The sequence below is a fragment of the Trichechus manatus genome, unplaced genomic scaffold (assembly GCF_000243295.1).
Source record: "Trichechus manatus latirostris isolate Lorelei unplaced genomic scaffold, TriManLat1.0 scaffold00078, whole genome shotgun sequence".
NCBI lineage: Eukaryota > Metazoa > Chordata > Mammalia > Sirenia > Trichechidae > Trichechus > Trichechus manatus.
This window is the reverse complement of record NW_004444014.1, coordinates 11,105,241-11,122,042: the sequence shown is the minus strand read 5'-3', so window position 1 is coordinate 11,122,042 and position 16,802 is coordinate 11,105,241. Positions and strand designations below refer to the sequence as shown.

At 49.5% G+C, this 16,802-nt stretch overlaps 1 protein-coding gene across 50 annotated transcripts in view; it reads right to left on the bottom strand.

Annotated features, from left to right (window-relative positions):
• Positions 1-6,078: 6,078 nt before the first annotated feature.
• Positions 6,079-16,802, bottom strand: part of CELF4 (CUGBP Elav-like family member 4) — a 343,629-nt gene continuing 332,905 nt past the window's right edge. For 37 of the 50 annotated variants that reach the window (XM_012556802.1, XM_023735412.1, XM_012556800.1 and 34 more), the window contains one exon: positions 13,559-13,686. In XM_012556802.1, coding sequence (XP_012412256.1) covers positions 13,559-13,686 — 128 coding nt within the window. Of the gene's footprint in view, positions 6,551-8,549; positions 8,604-13,514; positions 13,687-14,138; positions 14,218-16,802 lie in introns of those variants that run through there. The other 13 variants (XM_023735393.1, XM_023735392.1, XM_023735394.1 and 10 more) reach the window with 2 other exon arrangements.

The window sequence follows — 16,802 nt, the reverse complement described above, 5'->3', positions numbered from 1 at the left end:
ATGCAGAGACCAAATGCGTATGCAGCCTGAGGCCATATGTACCAGGAGGAGATGGGCTGCAGACACCAGCAGCCACAGTGGTGTTGGGAATGCTCTAGGAAAAACAAAGGACAAAGAGAAAGAAGGAGCATAGGATTGTTAGCTCATTGGGATCCCTGGAAATAGCAAGGAGCAGTGAGAGACAGAGGACTGTGTACCTCAGCATGACAGGAATTCTTTGGGAGTGTCACAGGCTGACTGGACTTAACAGAAAATGACTTAAAGTTGTCTGTTGTCAAGTTCAAGTTTGCTTCGGTTGGGATGTGAATTGTCAATGGAATGGATGGAACTGAGAAAAGGGAAGGAATAGACAATTATAAACGATTCATTCTAAGTATCTATACTATGGAAGAATTTGGAACACAAGAACCCTTGGGGTTGAATGTAGCTGTATGCCTGTGTCTCATTTACTTCTCATAACTCTTGGGGATGCGTATCATCAGCTCTGTTTTAGAGATAAGGAAATTGAGGCTCAGAGAGGTTAAGTAGCCTTCCCAAAGTGACACAGAGAACTGGGATTTGGTCCTTGCATGACATTTTTCACTCTGATACACAAGTCTCCACCCTCCTCCTGATCTGGGCAAATCCTGGTTAGACAGAAGCATAATGGAGATACTCAGAGTTCCCTGAAAAGCTGAAGTGTTAACCTGGAAGAAGGGAAGGAGAAGTTGGGATGATAAGGAAGGGCCTGGGGAGCTGGTACGGATAGTCTAACCTTCCATCCCCCACCCCTCACTAGCCAGGCCTTGGGGCATCTGGGAGTGTTAAAGACCTGACACTGGCCAGGGATATGGCGTGGAGTGGCATGGCTAACCAAAGCAAGGACTTGAAGGGAGAACAACTTAGAAAAATGGAGGGAATGGTAGTAGAAAGAGAAATGGAATCTATACAGTTAAAGTAAAAAGTTTATATGATACCTACAAATACTCATCTGGAGGGAAACGAGTTTGGCTATACACTTATTCCAAATACGCTATTATTGCTTAAAAAGCATTTGTAGAACACCTATTCTTTGGAACATGCCTTCGGTTGTCTGTAATTTGTTCCTTCCTTCCTTCCTTAACTCATTCACTCATGCAGGCAGTGAATCAATATTTACTCAACATTCGACTTTAGAAGTTAATCGTCTATTGAGGGTGGTACATCAATGGTAGCTGATAATTTTTATTTGTGGGGTGGATTTTGTTTTGGAAAATAGCCAATTGTCATTCGCAGCCAAGTGTGATGTCACCTTGGGCTGGGCTGGGCCTCTGAGTTCACTGCCCAGATGTCCCTTACCCACCTTACCAGGTGGGCAAGCAGGGTGGGGAAGGGTCACTGGGGTATAATCCCAACACTGGCCCTGCCAACCTCATGCCACGGGAGCTGCAGACTTGCCCAGACTAGAGGAAGCAGCACTTGGAAGGCAGATGACTTGGAGACCCAAGTGCAGGTGGGGAAGCTCTGGTATGTTTGTGTCTAGCTGTACTGGTGCTCTTTGTGAGGGAAGGGGGATCCTCCTTAGAATACAAAAAAAGTTAGATCTTTATAAAAACCCAGGAGACGGGAGCTATTAAATGAAAGGTCTCAATAAATATATTCTTTTCATATTAGCATTATAGACAGAGGATGGGAGAAGGAAAAGAAGAAAAGAGAAAAAAGTGAGAGCAAAGAAAGTACAAAAGGATGGAAGAGCTAAGAGAACTGTGAAAGTGCTGCTGGCAGGTGCTGAGCGGGTAAGGGGCTCGGACCAGGACCCAGTGTCTGTCCTCGGATAAGGTTGTGGGAGAGGGGCCATGGTGGCAGAGTGACCCCCAAGCTGCACAGAAGGCCAGAGCCAGCCTTTAGACATCAATGCAGCATTGAAATCATCGGGGGAAACTGAGGTGTTTACTGATAAAATGACTTGATATCTATGATTTGCTTCAAAATAATTCATGAATTGATATATGTTGAAGCTAGGTGGTGGGTACATGACCGTTCATTATGCAAGCATTTCTACTTTTATGCTTGAAATAAGCCATTTATAATAATAAACAAAAAAGTTTTTTAAAAAAAATAGGAGCTATGAAGGAACCACACACTGTAAGTAGAATATTAACAGGAGCATAAGCCATTGAATATAAGCAGAAATTAATGAGAACTGTGTCTTGGATTTTCTTAAATAACATTGCAAATCAGGAGTTCTTAACCAGATGATGGATGAGCTTCGGGGATCCCAGAACTCCCTTAAATGGGTGCAAAGTGACCTGAGTCTTTCCAGCAAGTTTTCAAGGAATCTATGACTTTCCCCCCCGAGTTTAATAAATTATATTCTCTCTTTAATGTTCTATGCATACATTAGTTACTTGGCGTGTGGGTTTATTTTATAGAACTGACATATTCACATCTGGCCTCCTGTGCTTTCAGCTCTTCTCTCAGTCAACTCTGCAAAGCTGACTGGCCCAGCTGGCTTTGCAGCCCAGCTCCTTGGTGGCAGCCCCCCAGCCCCGACTGCTCCTGAGCCACAGCACCTTCAGTGGAGATAGAGGAGGGGTATGTTCCAAAGAGAAGAGGACACAGTGGGGAGGTAGATACAAAGAACTAAAAGAGGCTTGGGGAGGTGAGTTGGGAATCTTTCTAGGAGGCTTCCTGGGGCATCCTCCCTGGGGTATCCTCCCTGGGGTCTCTGAGAGCAACAGGAGAAGGTGGCTGTTTTTCTGTAGGCAGATTCACTGTCTTTAAGCTGCAAATATCCAACAGAAACCATGGTCTTGAATATTCTGAGGCTCAAAACCTAGAGACCTCACCTCATTCCCCCGAAAAGAATTCCTTAGAAAACAACTTTCTGTTCCTCACAAGGTAATGTAACACCCAGTCTGAAGTCCAACCACTTGTATCTAATTCTTCCAAGAAGTCCAGCTCCCCACAAGCTCCCCGGAAGGGGCAGAGAGCAGGCTGTCACCTGAGCTCATAGCCCAGATGCCCCTCACCCACCTTACCAGGCCAGCAGGGGGAGGCTCGGATAGTTTAGGGGACAGTGAGGGTCTTTTCAGTCCCTCTCCCTCGGAACCATCTCCAAGCTTAAGTGACCGCTTGAAGGTCAGCCCACATTTGCTGGTACCTGAAGGTCTTTTCTCCCCAGGCGAAGGTTTCACACACTACTGTCAGGAACATGGAATAGGCAGGCCTCTTGGCACCAGGAAGAGATATAGGGGAGAATGGAGCGCTGGCCCCAGGTATTGCTCTGGAGCAGGCGCTCTGAGCACTGCTCTCCACCAGTTCCCCTTCAGAGAAGACCATTCCCCACTCTCCCAGAGGAGGAGGGCACAGACGGAAGACAAAGACCCTTGTCTCCAAGTGCTCTTGTCTTCTCCGCACCAGGTGCCTCCCTGCCCTTCACCGGGCAGCCCCTGTGTTCTGAGCACTGGAGGGAGATTGAGACCCTTGGTGGGAGTCTGCCATTCCTAGACCAGGCCGCAGAGCTGAAGGCTGTGTGTGTGTGCTGTGGTGGTGGTGGTGGTGGGCGGGGGGTGAGATGGGACAGAGAAAGGGGCCTGTCTACGACATGGTCTGATGTGGCTGGTGTGTATGTCTGGGCTCTCACCTCAGGAGGACTGCCCCTCCTCACCCACCTTCTCTCCCCCAAGTCTCAGTTCATGTCCTACCTACTTCAGGAAGTCTCACATACATACACACACACCCACACACCTCCCTTCTCTGGCCTTCAGGGTTTGGACATCTCTCTCTATCCCATGTCTATGTGTGACTGGGCAACCCTCCAGGAAGCTCCCCAGAGGAGGACCCCATGTCTCCTCCTTCTGCACCTCCACCCCTCCTCCCAGAATCCTGACTCCAAGGGTATCATACAGATTTCTGTTTTCTTCAACCATGCCAACTGAAAAAGTGGTGGAAAGTGCAGGACCAGGGGAAAAATGCTCAGTGGCAAATTTTGGTTTGTGCCCTCATCCTTCTTCCTATATTGTTGTCCCTTCCTTCCACTACCTCTATCCCCAGCTCCTCACAGTGCTTCACCCTCACTCCAATTCCTGGTCTGCCTTCAGGCCAAGTGGTCTCAGCTTCTTCCTGTCAGGGAGGAAACGATGAATTTCTGTTGGGTTTGGGCACTCTGGCTATCCCAGGAACCCAAAAGATTGGACCTGCAAAACAGGGACTTTCAGAGAGATACACCAGCCAATAGAGATTTTTTTAGGGTGGGACAGGACCTCCTTTTACAGCTCCCATCACCTCCCAGAAAGAGGCTCAGAGCGAAGGCCTGCCTAACAGACAGATTCCATGAAGCGAAGGACCAAAGCTATTTCCGGTGAGTGAGCCTTGGGGTTGGGGAGGACCGGCTGGCCACAGCCCGAGCGGCACAGACGACTGAAGAAGAGACTTTTTTTTTTTAAACTGTGCTTTATTTAGGGCTAAGCTGGAGAAAGCGTCATCCAATAGTTACAGAAGGTTACAAGGAGTTTTGGGGAGTTAAGTGTGAAAAGAGCAGTTGTACTGAACTGCAGCTGTTTTTACAACATCTGGACATCCTAAAAGGAGGAGTCAAGAGGAAAAAAAAAAAAGAAAGAAAATTTAAAAAATAATGATAAACCAACAAAATAGATGGAAAGAAAGGAAAGGCAGGAGGCCTGAGAGGAACTGCAGATTTGTTCTTCTAAAGCAAAAAAGGAAAAAAAATCGTCAGTCCCAGAGCCCCTTGGCCTCCAGGTGACCTGGACGTCAGTGAGCCGGCATCAAGGCGGAGTGCCAAAGCAAGTCTTCCCAAGGGTGCAAATAAATTATAATAAATATGTTATACTTTAAAATATATGTGTTCTTAAATAATTCAGTGTTTTTTGATTCTGAGTTTTTTTTAAGCAATGTCTTTTTTTAACTGCTCTAAAGTCATTTACCAAAGATAAATATCGTGCTTTCATTAAATAGTTTTCCTTGTTTTTTTCTCTATCATTACAATTAAAAGTCCTACAAAATATGCAAATTTATTTACAGAAAAACAGAGCCGGCATCATTTAAACATCCCTGTTTTTCAAAATTCCTTGTAAACAGTTTCAGAAATTCTTCAAAGATTGTTATTTCTCTCTCTCTCTCTCTTTTAAGGTTTTTGTGTGTGTGTGTGTTGTTTTGAGATGAAAGTTCCCAGTTCTCCCTTGCCCGGAAAGTCTCTGGAGCAAGCATGGAAGGCGAGTGAAGCGGAAGGTGTCAAGGGCTTGCGAAGAGCCAGGGAGCACGCGCAGCTCCCGGAGCGAAGCGAGGGGCGAGGGCGGCGGCGAGGCGGCGGCGTCGCGGCCCCTTCAGGCGGCAGCCCTTCCCTGCCGATGGCACGGCCTCCACCGGTGATGGGCGGCCAGGAGCCCGCAGCTCTGCGGCGAGTCCGGCCTGGCCTCGGAGACAACTGCGTCCGACAGCACTCGCGGGGAGAAGGGATTGATGCTCAGTCTAAACTCTACAAAAGTACAGTCCTACAACATCTGGGATTTTTAGCAGTAACGCTAACTTCTATAGGTTTTTTTTTTTTCCTTTTTTATTTTTTTGCTGTCCTCTAATTTTCTTCTATTATATAGGTATTTTAAACTTTTTTCCTTTTTAAAATTCTGTACAACTATTAGGAGTTTAAGAGGGGGAAAGAGAAGCATTTACAGACTTTTCACAACAATTATCTTGCCTTGGAAGTCCCTTTTTTCCCCTCGTTTTCTCACACTTCACGGTTAATGAGTTTTCGTATTTTTGTTGCTTTCCCCAAATATCCACCATTTTGTTCCTCTTAACAGCTCCATCCAGACATAATACAGAAAACCATAGGAAAGTGTCATAGACTTGAATGAGGGTAATCAAAGCGGCTCTCAAAGTATCAAAGAACTAGTATCTTGCTGTTTTAAAAGCATTGAAGCATCGTTTTTCCTTTTTTGTGTGTTTTTTTTTTTTTTTTAATTTTTTATTACATTTTTCATAGAATCGCTCTAAGCTGTTTCAAGAACAGCCAGGAGGCAGGAAGGAGGTTCTCCTCCATTCCCCCTCTACTTCACATAGAGCTACACATCTGCAATAAAAAGTTTGGTCCTTTGGTCCCTAAATAGCTAAAGGAATGACAGATAGAGATGCTCAGTGGCGGCCTCCCAGCCGCACCCTGGGGACCAGGCCCCGCCACACCGTTTGCCCCAGCCTGCCTCAAGGCGCCAACGGGCTGGAAAAGCCCTGGGGATCAGTAAGCAGCGTCTCTTCCCAGTTCCCAGCCCTTCAGCCTCCCCGTCTGGTTTCATGTTATTTTGTTTTAAAAGTTGCCTTTTTTGTGTGTGTTTTGTTTTTCCTCAGTTTTCTTCATCTTCTTTATGTCATATGCATTTTTCCCCAAACATGTGCCCTCTGAACTCCATAGATGCTATACTTCCCTTGAAGAAATGGTACAGTCACAGAGGGTGTCTGGAGTCTTCAGCTTGATTGATATTGGCTGATATGTCAAAGGTGTCATCCAACAGTTCTCATTTATAAATATATATAGAGAGAGGTTTGTTTTTTAATGTAGCCCGTTCAGCATCCTGCCCTAAAACGAAGAAAATCAGGGCTGATTAAGCCAAGAGGGGCACCACAAAACGCATCCAAACACCAAAAGGAACCTGCCTTGGGGGGTTAGGATGGGAGCTCTGGGGGATGGTGGGAGGGAGGGAAAAGAGACCAGTATGATAATTAGTCATGATCATGATAAATAAAAAAGAAATTTACTCTTCTGTTCAGAGTAAGAAACCAGTGGGCAGGCTAATGGTGATGGTGGTAGAGGTTTAGTTGTTGGGATTTGGGCTCCTTTAGAGTTCTGGATTAGGGGATGGCTATATCTAAGGGAAGAATTTGGGACTGTGGGATAGGAATTTATAATTAACCTGTCTCTGAGGGACCTAGCCCAGATACAATATGTATACAGAAGCCTAGCAAACAAGATAGCAAAAATCTAGCAGCCCAACCTACTCCTCCCCCACTTGAAGAAAACAGATTCGTGGCATGAATTTTGCAGAATCCTTGCCCAGCGTCCAACCAACCGCTTCTTTCCTGAGGTCAGTAACTATTTGCGAGGCTATGTATATATATGTATATCTGGATATATGTGTAGAATATATTCACCTGCACATATGTGGATATACATGGATATGTGTGTATGTATATGCATATATATATATACACACACGCACGCGCACATAATATTTTTCTCATACATGCCAGGGAATTTAGACGAAATTCAGAATTTCAAGGGAATGGACGGGAGAACCTAAAAAAAGTTAGAACAGATTTACTTATCCAACTTAAATAAAATGAACTCAGACAGTTCTCTGTTTTGTTTTGAATGGTGGCTTTTCGGTGTTTCATTTTGCTTTTTTAAGAAAAATCATGATCTGACTAGAATCAGAAGGAGAATGCTTAATCACTGAATTAACAGATGAGACTCATCTCCATTCTAGCAAGCAGCTTCCACTTATACACGGGGGTGACTGGTTACATCAAGAAAGTTAGAACTGCAAAGCCCCCAGTTGAGGGGACAACGTCATGCGTATATCAATCCATGCTGGCAGGTTTTTCACACTGTTGATTCAACAAACAGCAAACCGTACACAGCAGTCTAAACAATTACAACACCAAATAAAATAATAATAAAATTAAAAAACACTTGTCAAGGACCCTTTTTCAGTTGTAAACAAAAAGGTGCATTTGGTTTTTGTGAGTACTATTTTTTTCCAAACCAACCAAAAAAGCCCTCCCAAAACCTCCACCCCTCGCCTCCCCTCCCCACATTTAATTTAGCAGAAGTGGCTACAATACAAACCTTAAAATTGTTACCGGGCTCTCTCTCAGAGGCCTCTGGCTTTGTACTCTAGTTTTTTGGTTTAGAATTTTTCTCATTCTGTTACTGTTGAGATTTTGTTTTTTGATTTTGTTTTTCCTTTTGGAGTGAGATTTAAAATAGCCTAACTGGAAAAAGACCAGACCTAGGAAAGTGTCAATTGAAAAAGGCCCCCAAATTTCTAGAAAAAAATAAAATCACAATATTTCAAGTGCAAGTAAATCAACCACGCATAGATATTTTTAAGATGTTTTCCTTATTTTAAGAAAAAAAATAATGGTTTGCACAGTTAAATGATCCCATGTTTGATAATTCAGGAATTCATCTTTACTTTTACTATTTTTTTTGTTCTTTTGTTTTGTTTTTTTCTCTATGTGACAACTAGAGAAGCATAAAAAACGCTGAACAAGAAAAACCAAACAACAGAAAGTAAAACCACTGCAAGCACCAAGAACGAAACAAAAATGAGCACAGCAAAAAAGATTGTGGCAGCACAAAAGTCAAGAAATGCACGTGTGATCATGACTGGCCAATCATCAACTGATACAACATCCAAGAAAAACGCTCCAATCACAGCACCTCCACGAAACTTGACGGCAATTGTCATGCAACCGATTCTTAGCCTTGTTACATGACGCCATCATGTCACACTGTGAACTTTGAGTTGATTTGAACTTACGGATGGGGGACTGTTTTCTCCACTCTCATGTGATTACGTGAACTTTATTCCTAGCTCAGCGCGAGACTGTGGTGGATTTGACTGGCCCTGGTTGGGTTGTTGGAATTTGATTGAATGACAAAAGAAGAAAAGATTTATATATATATTTATATATGTCTAGAGAGAGAGAGAGAAAGAGAGGACAAAAGAGTGTGGGTAGAGGGGGAGGAAGAGGTGGGTTGGGTGGGGGAGGGGAGCGTGGGAGGTAAGGGAGAGGGGTTGAGGGTGAAGAAGGGCAAGGAAGAAGTTAAAACAAAATTAAAAGGAAAAATATTTATACAGCACCAGACCACAGCATCAATCTAAAAGCTCTGATGAAAGAACAGCAGTCAAATCATAAGAGAACTGAAAAGAACTCAAAGGATGGAGGAAGCCGGCAGACAAAGGACATGGTCACGTCAGTACGCACACGCACACACGTACATACACGCACGGTTGTTTATGCAGACACATGATACGCTGTGAACAGTAGCAGAACCTCACACAGGGCCACTAAGGGCATCCATCATGCGTAAGGGAGAGGAGGAGGGCGTGGGTGGTTTGGCGAGGGGGCCAGAAAAAAATCAAACAGACCCTCAAACCACCTTGGCTGGCAAGCAGATCTCAGGGAGCAAGCTCTCTGGTTTTTATCACCCTTGATTCTTTCCCTCTCCCCCAGGTGCAGACCTCTCACCTCCCCAGCTTCCTGTGGCTTCGGCCTGTGACCAGGAGGGAGGGCCTGTCAGGGTGGCCCTGACTCGCTGGGTAGGTCAGAGGCTGGCTTAGGTGATCTGGCACATCGGTAGGATCCACCCATGAAACACTCTGCTGCCACAGGACAGTCCACACCGACAGCAGCTCGTTCCTTCCACCCTATGGATCCCCACCTTGGCCGCCATCCCTAGAGCAGGGTGCCTCAATGCAAGAGCACCCACTGTGACTTCTGATCCTCTCCCCTTCCACTCTGCCTCAGAATCTTCAGAAAGTCAATATGTTCAATTTTCAAATTTAAAGTAAGTTATATAAATATCTTTGGAATTCTATAAACACACCTTGGCACTAGGGATTTCATTTCACAATCACTTCACATCCTTAGCTTTGCTCCCAGGGTGGCCCATGTGGCCAAACTGAGGCTGCTTCCCAGCAGGTGAAGCACCTAGAAGGCTCTACAGCTCTGACCCATAAAAGGCCCACATGGAAGGCTGCAGTGTCCCCTGCAAAGTGGGTAATACACAAAACAAGAGGTAGTGGATGGGAGAGGTGAGGGCTGTGGCCCTGGATCTTGTCGCTGCTGCTGTCACCATGGCTCTGCTGACCTGCCCTGCCCCCTCTGCTCCATCCCTTTCTACCCTGCACCCCTCCAGGCCCCTCTCACAGGCCCTGGCCTGCTTTCTTTACTGGTGGTGCCCTAGGTGGGTGAGCCTGAGTTCCCTTCATCTATCAAGGATCATCACATTTGACTTTGTTTTTCCACCCCTCACCATTTCAGGGTCCTTTGCCCCGACCCTGGGATTTGGGGCCCCCACCCTGAGCCCCTCTTCATGGCTCGCTATGAGCTTGTTCTCCACCCACTAACCACCCACAGCATTCGGGCGGGTGCCAAAGCCCATGCAGCAGGTTTGTTGGCAGGGTTTCCAGTCCACTGGGCTTCTACACTGTGCAGCACACTTCCACACTAGGCTTTGTGCTCTTCTCCAGAGGGGCAGAAGGGAGGCCTAGAATCTTAACGTATCACTGTGGGGAATTGATGAAGTGGCTGGGCCCAAACCCAACCTCAACCGTCCCAGAAGCATTCCTCAGCCCCCTTCCTCCACAGACCCCTGCTCTGCCTGCCCAGCCAGGCCGAGTTCTTTGTTCTTCCAACATCAGATTTCCCTCACCCAGACCAGGGCCCACCACATACCCTCCAATCCTGAAATGCCATCCCTGTACCTCCAGCCCCTCCCAAAAGCCCTTAGACCCACCCAGGATGGCTGACTGGCAGGTCTCCCTCTGGAGTGGGAGAAGAGGCCTCAGGAAGTGAGGAGTGTAGAGGCATTAGGTGTCAGCTATGGCCACTGCAACTAAGGAAACTATGGGGAACTCCCCTCTTTCCCCGAGTGTCTCACAGGCATCTCCCCCCGCACCATGGCACCCCCACCCCATGTTGTGCTCCTTGTCTCTCTCCCAGCTTTCGTCCTGCTGCTCTTCAGTGTCCAGGCCCCAAACCTGAACAGCACACAGCCCTCCCCTCCAAGCTCAATCTAGGGGACTTTCTCACTCATACTGTTACACGTACAGTTTACACAGCCTCCTCTCTCACACAAACTCAGCCTCAAATGCACAAACACATGCTCAGAATCATTCAGCCCCTAAGGAGCCTCCCCCAGGACTCTGCATGAGCCCAGCTGGCTCCTATCTTGAATAGGGAGCAGCTGCGCCTCGGCCTGCTAGGTCACCCCTCCCAGCCACCCTCTGGTGGAGCCTCAGAGTTCAGCCCCAGATCTGGCTGCGAGATCACTGACCAGCGAGGGGAAGCTCTAATCAGGTCTGGGAAGCTCCAACGCACTGACCTAATTACGGCCAGGCAGAACCAATGCAGATTTGAGGTCGTGAAAAAAGCTGGCTCCCGCCAGAAAGCGCCCAGAACTAAAGCCACAGCCTGCATGGGCCAGGCCCAGAGCACCTGTGCCTGCAGAGCCCAGGCCAGACACTGAGCAAAGGCCCGATCAAAGCCCAAGCCTGGGGCCCAGGAGAGACAGGACTCTGCGGGGCTTGTACAAGCCTCGCAGTGTGTCCTCCAGCCAAAGTGCTAGCAGCCTGAGAACCCGTCCCTTGACTTGGGGCCCAGGGTGCTACAGCACACTCAGGGGTTCAACAGCGGACTTGGAGGCCAACCTCTAAGCTGGGCAGGGGCAGATGGGGTGTTCTGCTTTCACACCGTGACAAGGACACCATGCCCTGTGAACCTGGCCATATTCCCGTTTTTGCCCACTCTTCCTGCCTTTGTTTCCTTCCTCTCAGTTTCCTGGTAAAGCTTTCTTGGAGAAACTCCTGTTTTAGTCTATAGCCTAAGACACTGAGCCCAAGCAGCCAAAGGGGTGGGGCTGAGGGGAAGACAGGAAACCATTTTCCCTGTCACCTCCCTGCTCCCAGCACCTCTCAGCTCCAGGCTGCAGCTGTACCCTCAGTCACTGCTCAGAGCCCGCCACAAGCAATCTCTAAAGCTCTGTCCTTCTGAGCACCTATGACTGTGGCTCAGTCCTCATGCTTTGTAAAGACACTTTCTGTGCTTTGAGTGCTGTTTCCCCCTTGCTGGCAGCCTAACAGTGGTCACCTCTCACTGCAGTCCCCAAGCCTGCCTTGAGAAGCCCCCTTATCTCTTTTTAGGACCCTCCTTCTATTACAGCTTCTAATAGTCTTGAGTTAGGAAGCCTGAAACCACCATTTGTTAAAATTCTGTTCAGATGAAGAGGCCTTGGGAAATTAAAAGTCAACTTTATTGTCAGAGTTCTGTCATACTACAGTTTTTTATAATACTGCTTAGTAGATAGGGGACCCCAAAGAAGTGAGATGCCATGACATGGCCCCTCTGACATTCAGGGCACTGGTGTGGTATGAGTGAGGGTGAGCATGGAGCTGGGGTCTAGCATTCTCCTTAACTTGAAGGGGTTAAGAACATGGCCTCTGGAACTAGACCTCTTGGCTTCAAATCCAGGTTCTACCCCTTACTATCTGATCGGCAAGATACTTAATCTCTCTGTGCTCCATCTGTTAAATAGGAATAAAGACACATCCTACCTTGGAGGTTGTTATCTACAAGAACAGTGCTTGATGCAATGCAAGCACTATGTGAAGGTCTGTAGTTCTCACCCTTTCAGTGGAAGAACCTACCTTGCTTTTTAAACTACTCCCCCAAATCCCCACTCGAACTCTGACTGACAGCTGGTTCTACCCCGTGGGCCACTTCTTACTTGATGTCCCAAATGACAAACCTGCCTTCCTTACCCCTTCATCTGGGAATTTCTTTGACCTAAAGGTTCTAACCTTGATTGGGTTTTAGCTGCATCAAGGCCTAGGAGGCTAAGACGGGCTGGGTGAGTGGAGGGACAGAGGGGTGGACAGTCTGAGCTGGAAGGGCCCAAAGGGTGCCTGCATCTCTGGTCTGTCAGTACGTTGAGCACTAGAAGGGGCCAGGGGGTGGGGGGAGGCTAAAGGTGGGCTTGTGATGACCTGTTCCCCTGCCCCCCAGGAGACAACATATCCTGGAAGAATAATCGTGTCTCCAGTTCTAGGCAAGACATCGACTGAGAAGGAAAAGGTGACCACTACCCATCCACCATGACCCACATGAAGTAGGCAGGGTAAGGCTCTTCCCCCGACACCCCAAAAAATTTGAGGCCATCCTATTTTCATTTATTTAGTTTTCGGTAAAGTTCCTTGTGAGAAAGCCTGTCTCTCCTCTCCTGGATAAGCAATGGGTAATTGGAGGGGGGCGGGGGACAAGTGCCTAAAAGCTGCCAGCCCTCCTGGCAGAAGTGAGGAGCTGAGAGCCAGGGAGTCTGGAGAAGGCTCCAGCAGGCGGCTCCTGCTCTCCTCCGCAGAGCCTGTTCCGCCCCCAGACTCTCCTGGGCCCTAGCTCGCCATCTGCTCACCCCAGGGTTTTCTGGCAAACAGGACTGCCAGTGTAGACTTGGAGGCGCAGGTCCAGAGCTCGCCCCATATTCTCAGGACGGCTCCTTCATTCCTGCCCCTCTCTCTCAAGCCCAACCCTCAGGCCTCTTCGCCCTGCAGCAGGGGGATGGCCATGCCCATTTCAGCAGGGGTGACCACAGCTGTGCGCCTGCCCGTAGGCACCGAGCCAGGAGCAGGTGGAGCCAAGAGCAGCGGGTCCAAGGCACAAGCGAGGGTCCGGCCCGCGGAGGCCAGAGGAGGCGGCGGGTCCGTCCGGTGTCCCCTCCCAAGCCCCCCCGTCCCCGCGCCCCGGCCGCCCCCGGTTACCTGTGCGAGTCCTGGTCTCCCCCGGGGGACGCTCCCGCCGGCGCTCAGTACGGGCGATTGGCGTCTTTGGGCCGCTTCAGCTGCACCTTCAGCCTCTTCATGCCGATCTGGAAGCCGTTCATTGCCTGGATGGCGGTCTGCGCGCTGGCCGGGTTGTCGAAGCTCACGAAGCCTGGCGAGACACGAGGGACGAGGGCCTGGGTTTCCACAGGGCCACCCAGGGACCGCTCCCAGCCGGGAAAGCAAAGGAGGTCGGTGGGGCTGGAGGGCGGGGCCGGGAAAGCGACGGCCCCTCCCCGGCACCCGGCGGCCTGGGGGCGGGGAGGCCTCAAGGCCCCGCCTCCCTCAGGGTTCCGCCCCCGGCACAGGCCCGGCCTCCGCATCCCGCGGGGCCACGTGGCCGCGCCCCCCTTCACCACGCGTGCGTGTGACCCCTCCCGGGGCGTTTCGGAGACCCCACCTGCCTGGCCACACCTCGCCTTTGGCCGGCGCCACTTGCCAGGGCGCCCACTCCCCCAGGTGAGCGCCCGCGGCGTTGCGGGTCTTGGAGAGGCGCCCACCCCCCCGCCCGGGCCGGCCCCGGCACCTCAGCCCTCTCCTGTGGCTAGGAGAGGGCGGACACACCTGCGGGTGGAGGAGTTTATTGGACACTGTCCTCCCTGACAGGAGGGGGCCTGGCAGCGGGAGGGCACAGGGTGCCGGCCTGGGGAGAGAGAGGAGTGCGAGGGGGACGGAGGGGAGGCACCACGGAGAACGTCTCCACCGGCGTTTCTGGCCACCCCCCTCGCGAGTGTGGCCTGGCCGTGGGGGAGGGTCAAGGCCAGAGTCCTCGCCACCTTCCGCCCCAGCTCCCGGTCCTCTGGCCAAGGCTGCCCCCAGCCTGACTCCTGGCTGGACACCGGGACATCCAGACAGACTCAACTCGCATTAACCCTCCACCTCGCACCCAGGGAATGTCGGCAACTCCCAAGCCCTGGACTAACCAAGCACCAACTGATGTGTCTCCTGTGAGCCCCTCCAGACAGCTATGACAATAGTAGTAAAAATTAGTGCTATTAGTAAAAATGAGCTGAGAGCCTTCTGTGTACCAGGGACAGCAGAAGTGCTTCTCACAATTCACTCCTCCCAAAAGCCCCACGCGGGGATATAGAACCATATGTGACTCCCAGTCACCTTCTAAATCAAGCAGCTCCCACATGGCGATGGGTCATGTCGTGAAAGTTAGTTTTGAAGTCAGCTTTTTGGAACTTAGAGTGCATCTGCTATATAGAGACACTACATCAGCATTTCCCAAACTAGGCCCATATAGGTGCTCCTTGAGAAAGGGATTTCTATGGGCAAGTTTACAGCCAGGCCCTAGCAAATAGAAACACCCTCCTCCTGCCCCAAGTTCTCCAGTAAGTAAACTTTTATAGCTTTGTTTAACCTAGTATTTCTTTGAATGTGTTTAAGAGGTCTTTACCCCTGTAAAATGGATTTATATTCCTGCAAAATGTATGAAATTAAGCTCGGTTAGGTTCCTAGGCCAACCTGCAAACGTGCCTCAGTTGGGGTGTCTGTACCCAGGTGGCAATTAGACATATAAGGGATAGCGGAACAGCCAGACCCCATATGAAGTGGAGGCTGTTTTCTTGGATAATTGTCCACGGTACGTTGGGCCTGCCTGCGACCTCTCCACTCTCTCGAGACCCTTTCCCTCCTTCTCCCCGCTAGGTGGCTCTTTCTCCCTTTTTACTTCCTCCCAGACACAGCCTCCATCCAGCTTTTCTCTTTCTATCGTCTTTTCTCTGCTTTGCTCTCACGCAGCCACGTGCCATAAAAGGGAAGGGGTGGGGGGCGCGAGGGTACATGCGCGGGTATGTACGCATGCGTGCACGCAGTTGCCTGCGGTGAAACTGGCCAGAGTCCGGTCCAGGGCAACATAACCAATCTTTGTAAATCTATACTTCAAAATGAATAGCAAAGATTTAGAATTATCCATAGTTGAAGATGAGTCTCCAGTCATCCTTCCACCTCCTCCTTCTCATCCCATTCTGGTCCCTCTGACCTGTATGTCTGTTGACTAAAGTCAAGTCCTTAGCAGCCCAGAGCATTTTTCAGATGTATGAATTGTGCGTTTACACCTGCCCAGGACCAGGTAGCTTGGCTGTGGGCGACATGCAGCACCCCACCTCTTCCTCTGGCCCGCCGGCACCGCGGCTCCAAATTTACCTCACCACCTGGGCTTGGTGACTCTTTTTGCAGGAAACAAGGTGAGCAAAGCTGGGAGATGGGAAAAAGATAAGAAGGGCTGGTGGCACTGTCTGGGGAGGAAGTAAAAAGAGAGGGAGAACCATCGTTTGGGGAGAGTGGGGCGGGGGGGAGGACCTGGAGAAGCAAAAAGTTGCTGCGAGGCCCAGCGTTTGCAGAGGAGTTTGGAGGCCCAAGGGAACTTTCTTTTCTCAGCTAGTTGTTAACTGGCTAGCAGTCAGGGCAGGGACACGGTCATCCCCCAAAGACTGTCACCTCGTCACCCCCTCACCCCCACCTCCCATCTCCCATGTTTCCAGTTTCCAGGACTATCTTCCTTCTCCCAGAGCCCCCCACCTCTGCCGCTGTTCATGTTGAGGAAGTTCCAGCCTCCCATACCAACGCAGGAAACGTTTAAGTTGCCCATACACTCACAAAGAACCTCTGAAGGATTCTGTTTATGCTTATAAACAGCAAGCGGGAGCTTTGAGGGGCTCACTTAACATAGGACCACTTTTATGGCAAAAATGGTGCCTCGTTTTGGGTGCAAAGGGGACGATAGCACTTCCTGAGGGTCCAATAGCACTTTCTGAGGCCAAGCCCCTCACATACACCATCTAATGTAACCCTCATGGCATCCCTGATGAATGACTGTGAAAGTCCCCATTTCATTAACGAAGAAATTGAGACTCAGAGAGTTAAATGACCTGCCTCCTAGACAGCTGCAGAGGGCTCGGCAGCCAGAGTGAGGGAGAGGACCCAGTCGTTTAAGGAGGAATGGTTGGGCTGGACCAGTACTGGGGGAGCTTTCCAATGCCAAGGTTGGCAAATGTTTAGCGCTAGAAGTGTGTTCGAGAAGAGAGGAGAGAGCTCAAGTAGAGGTATATAGAGAATTTCTTTTTAAAAGCAGGAAAAAACTTGGTCCTGGAGAATGTACATGGTGATGCAATGATTAAAGCACTCAGCTGCTAACCAAAAGTTTGGCAGTTTGAACTCACCAGCTGCTCCTCAGAAGAAAGATGTGGCAGTCTGCTTCCGTAAAAGATTTACAGCCTTGGA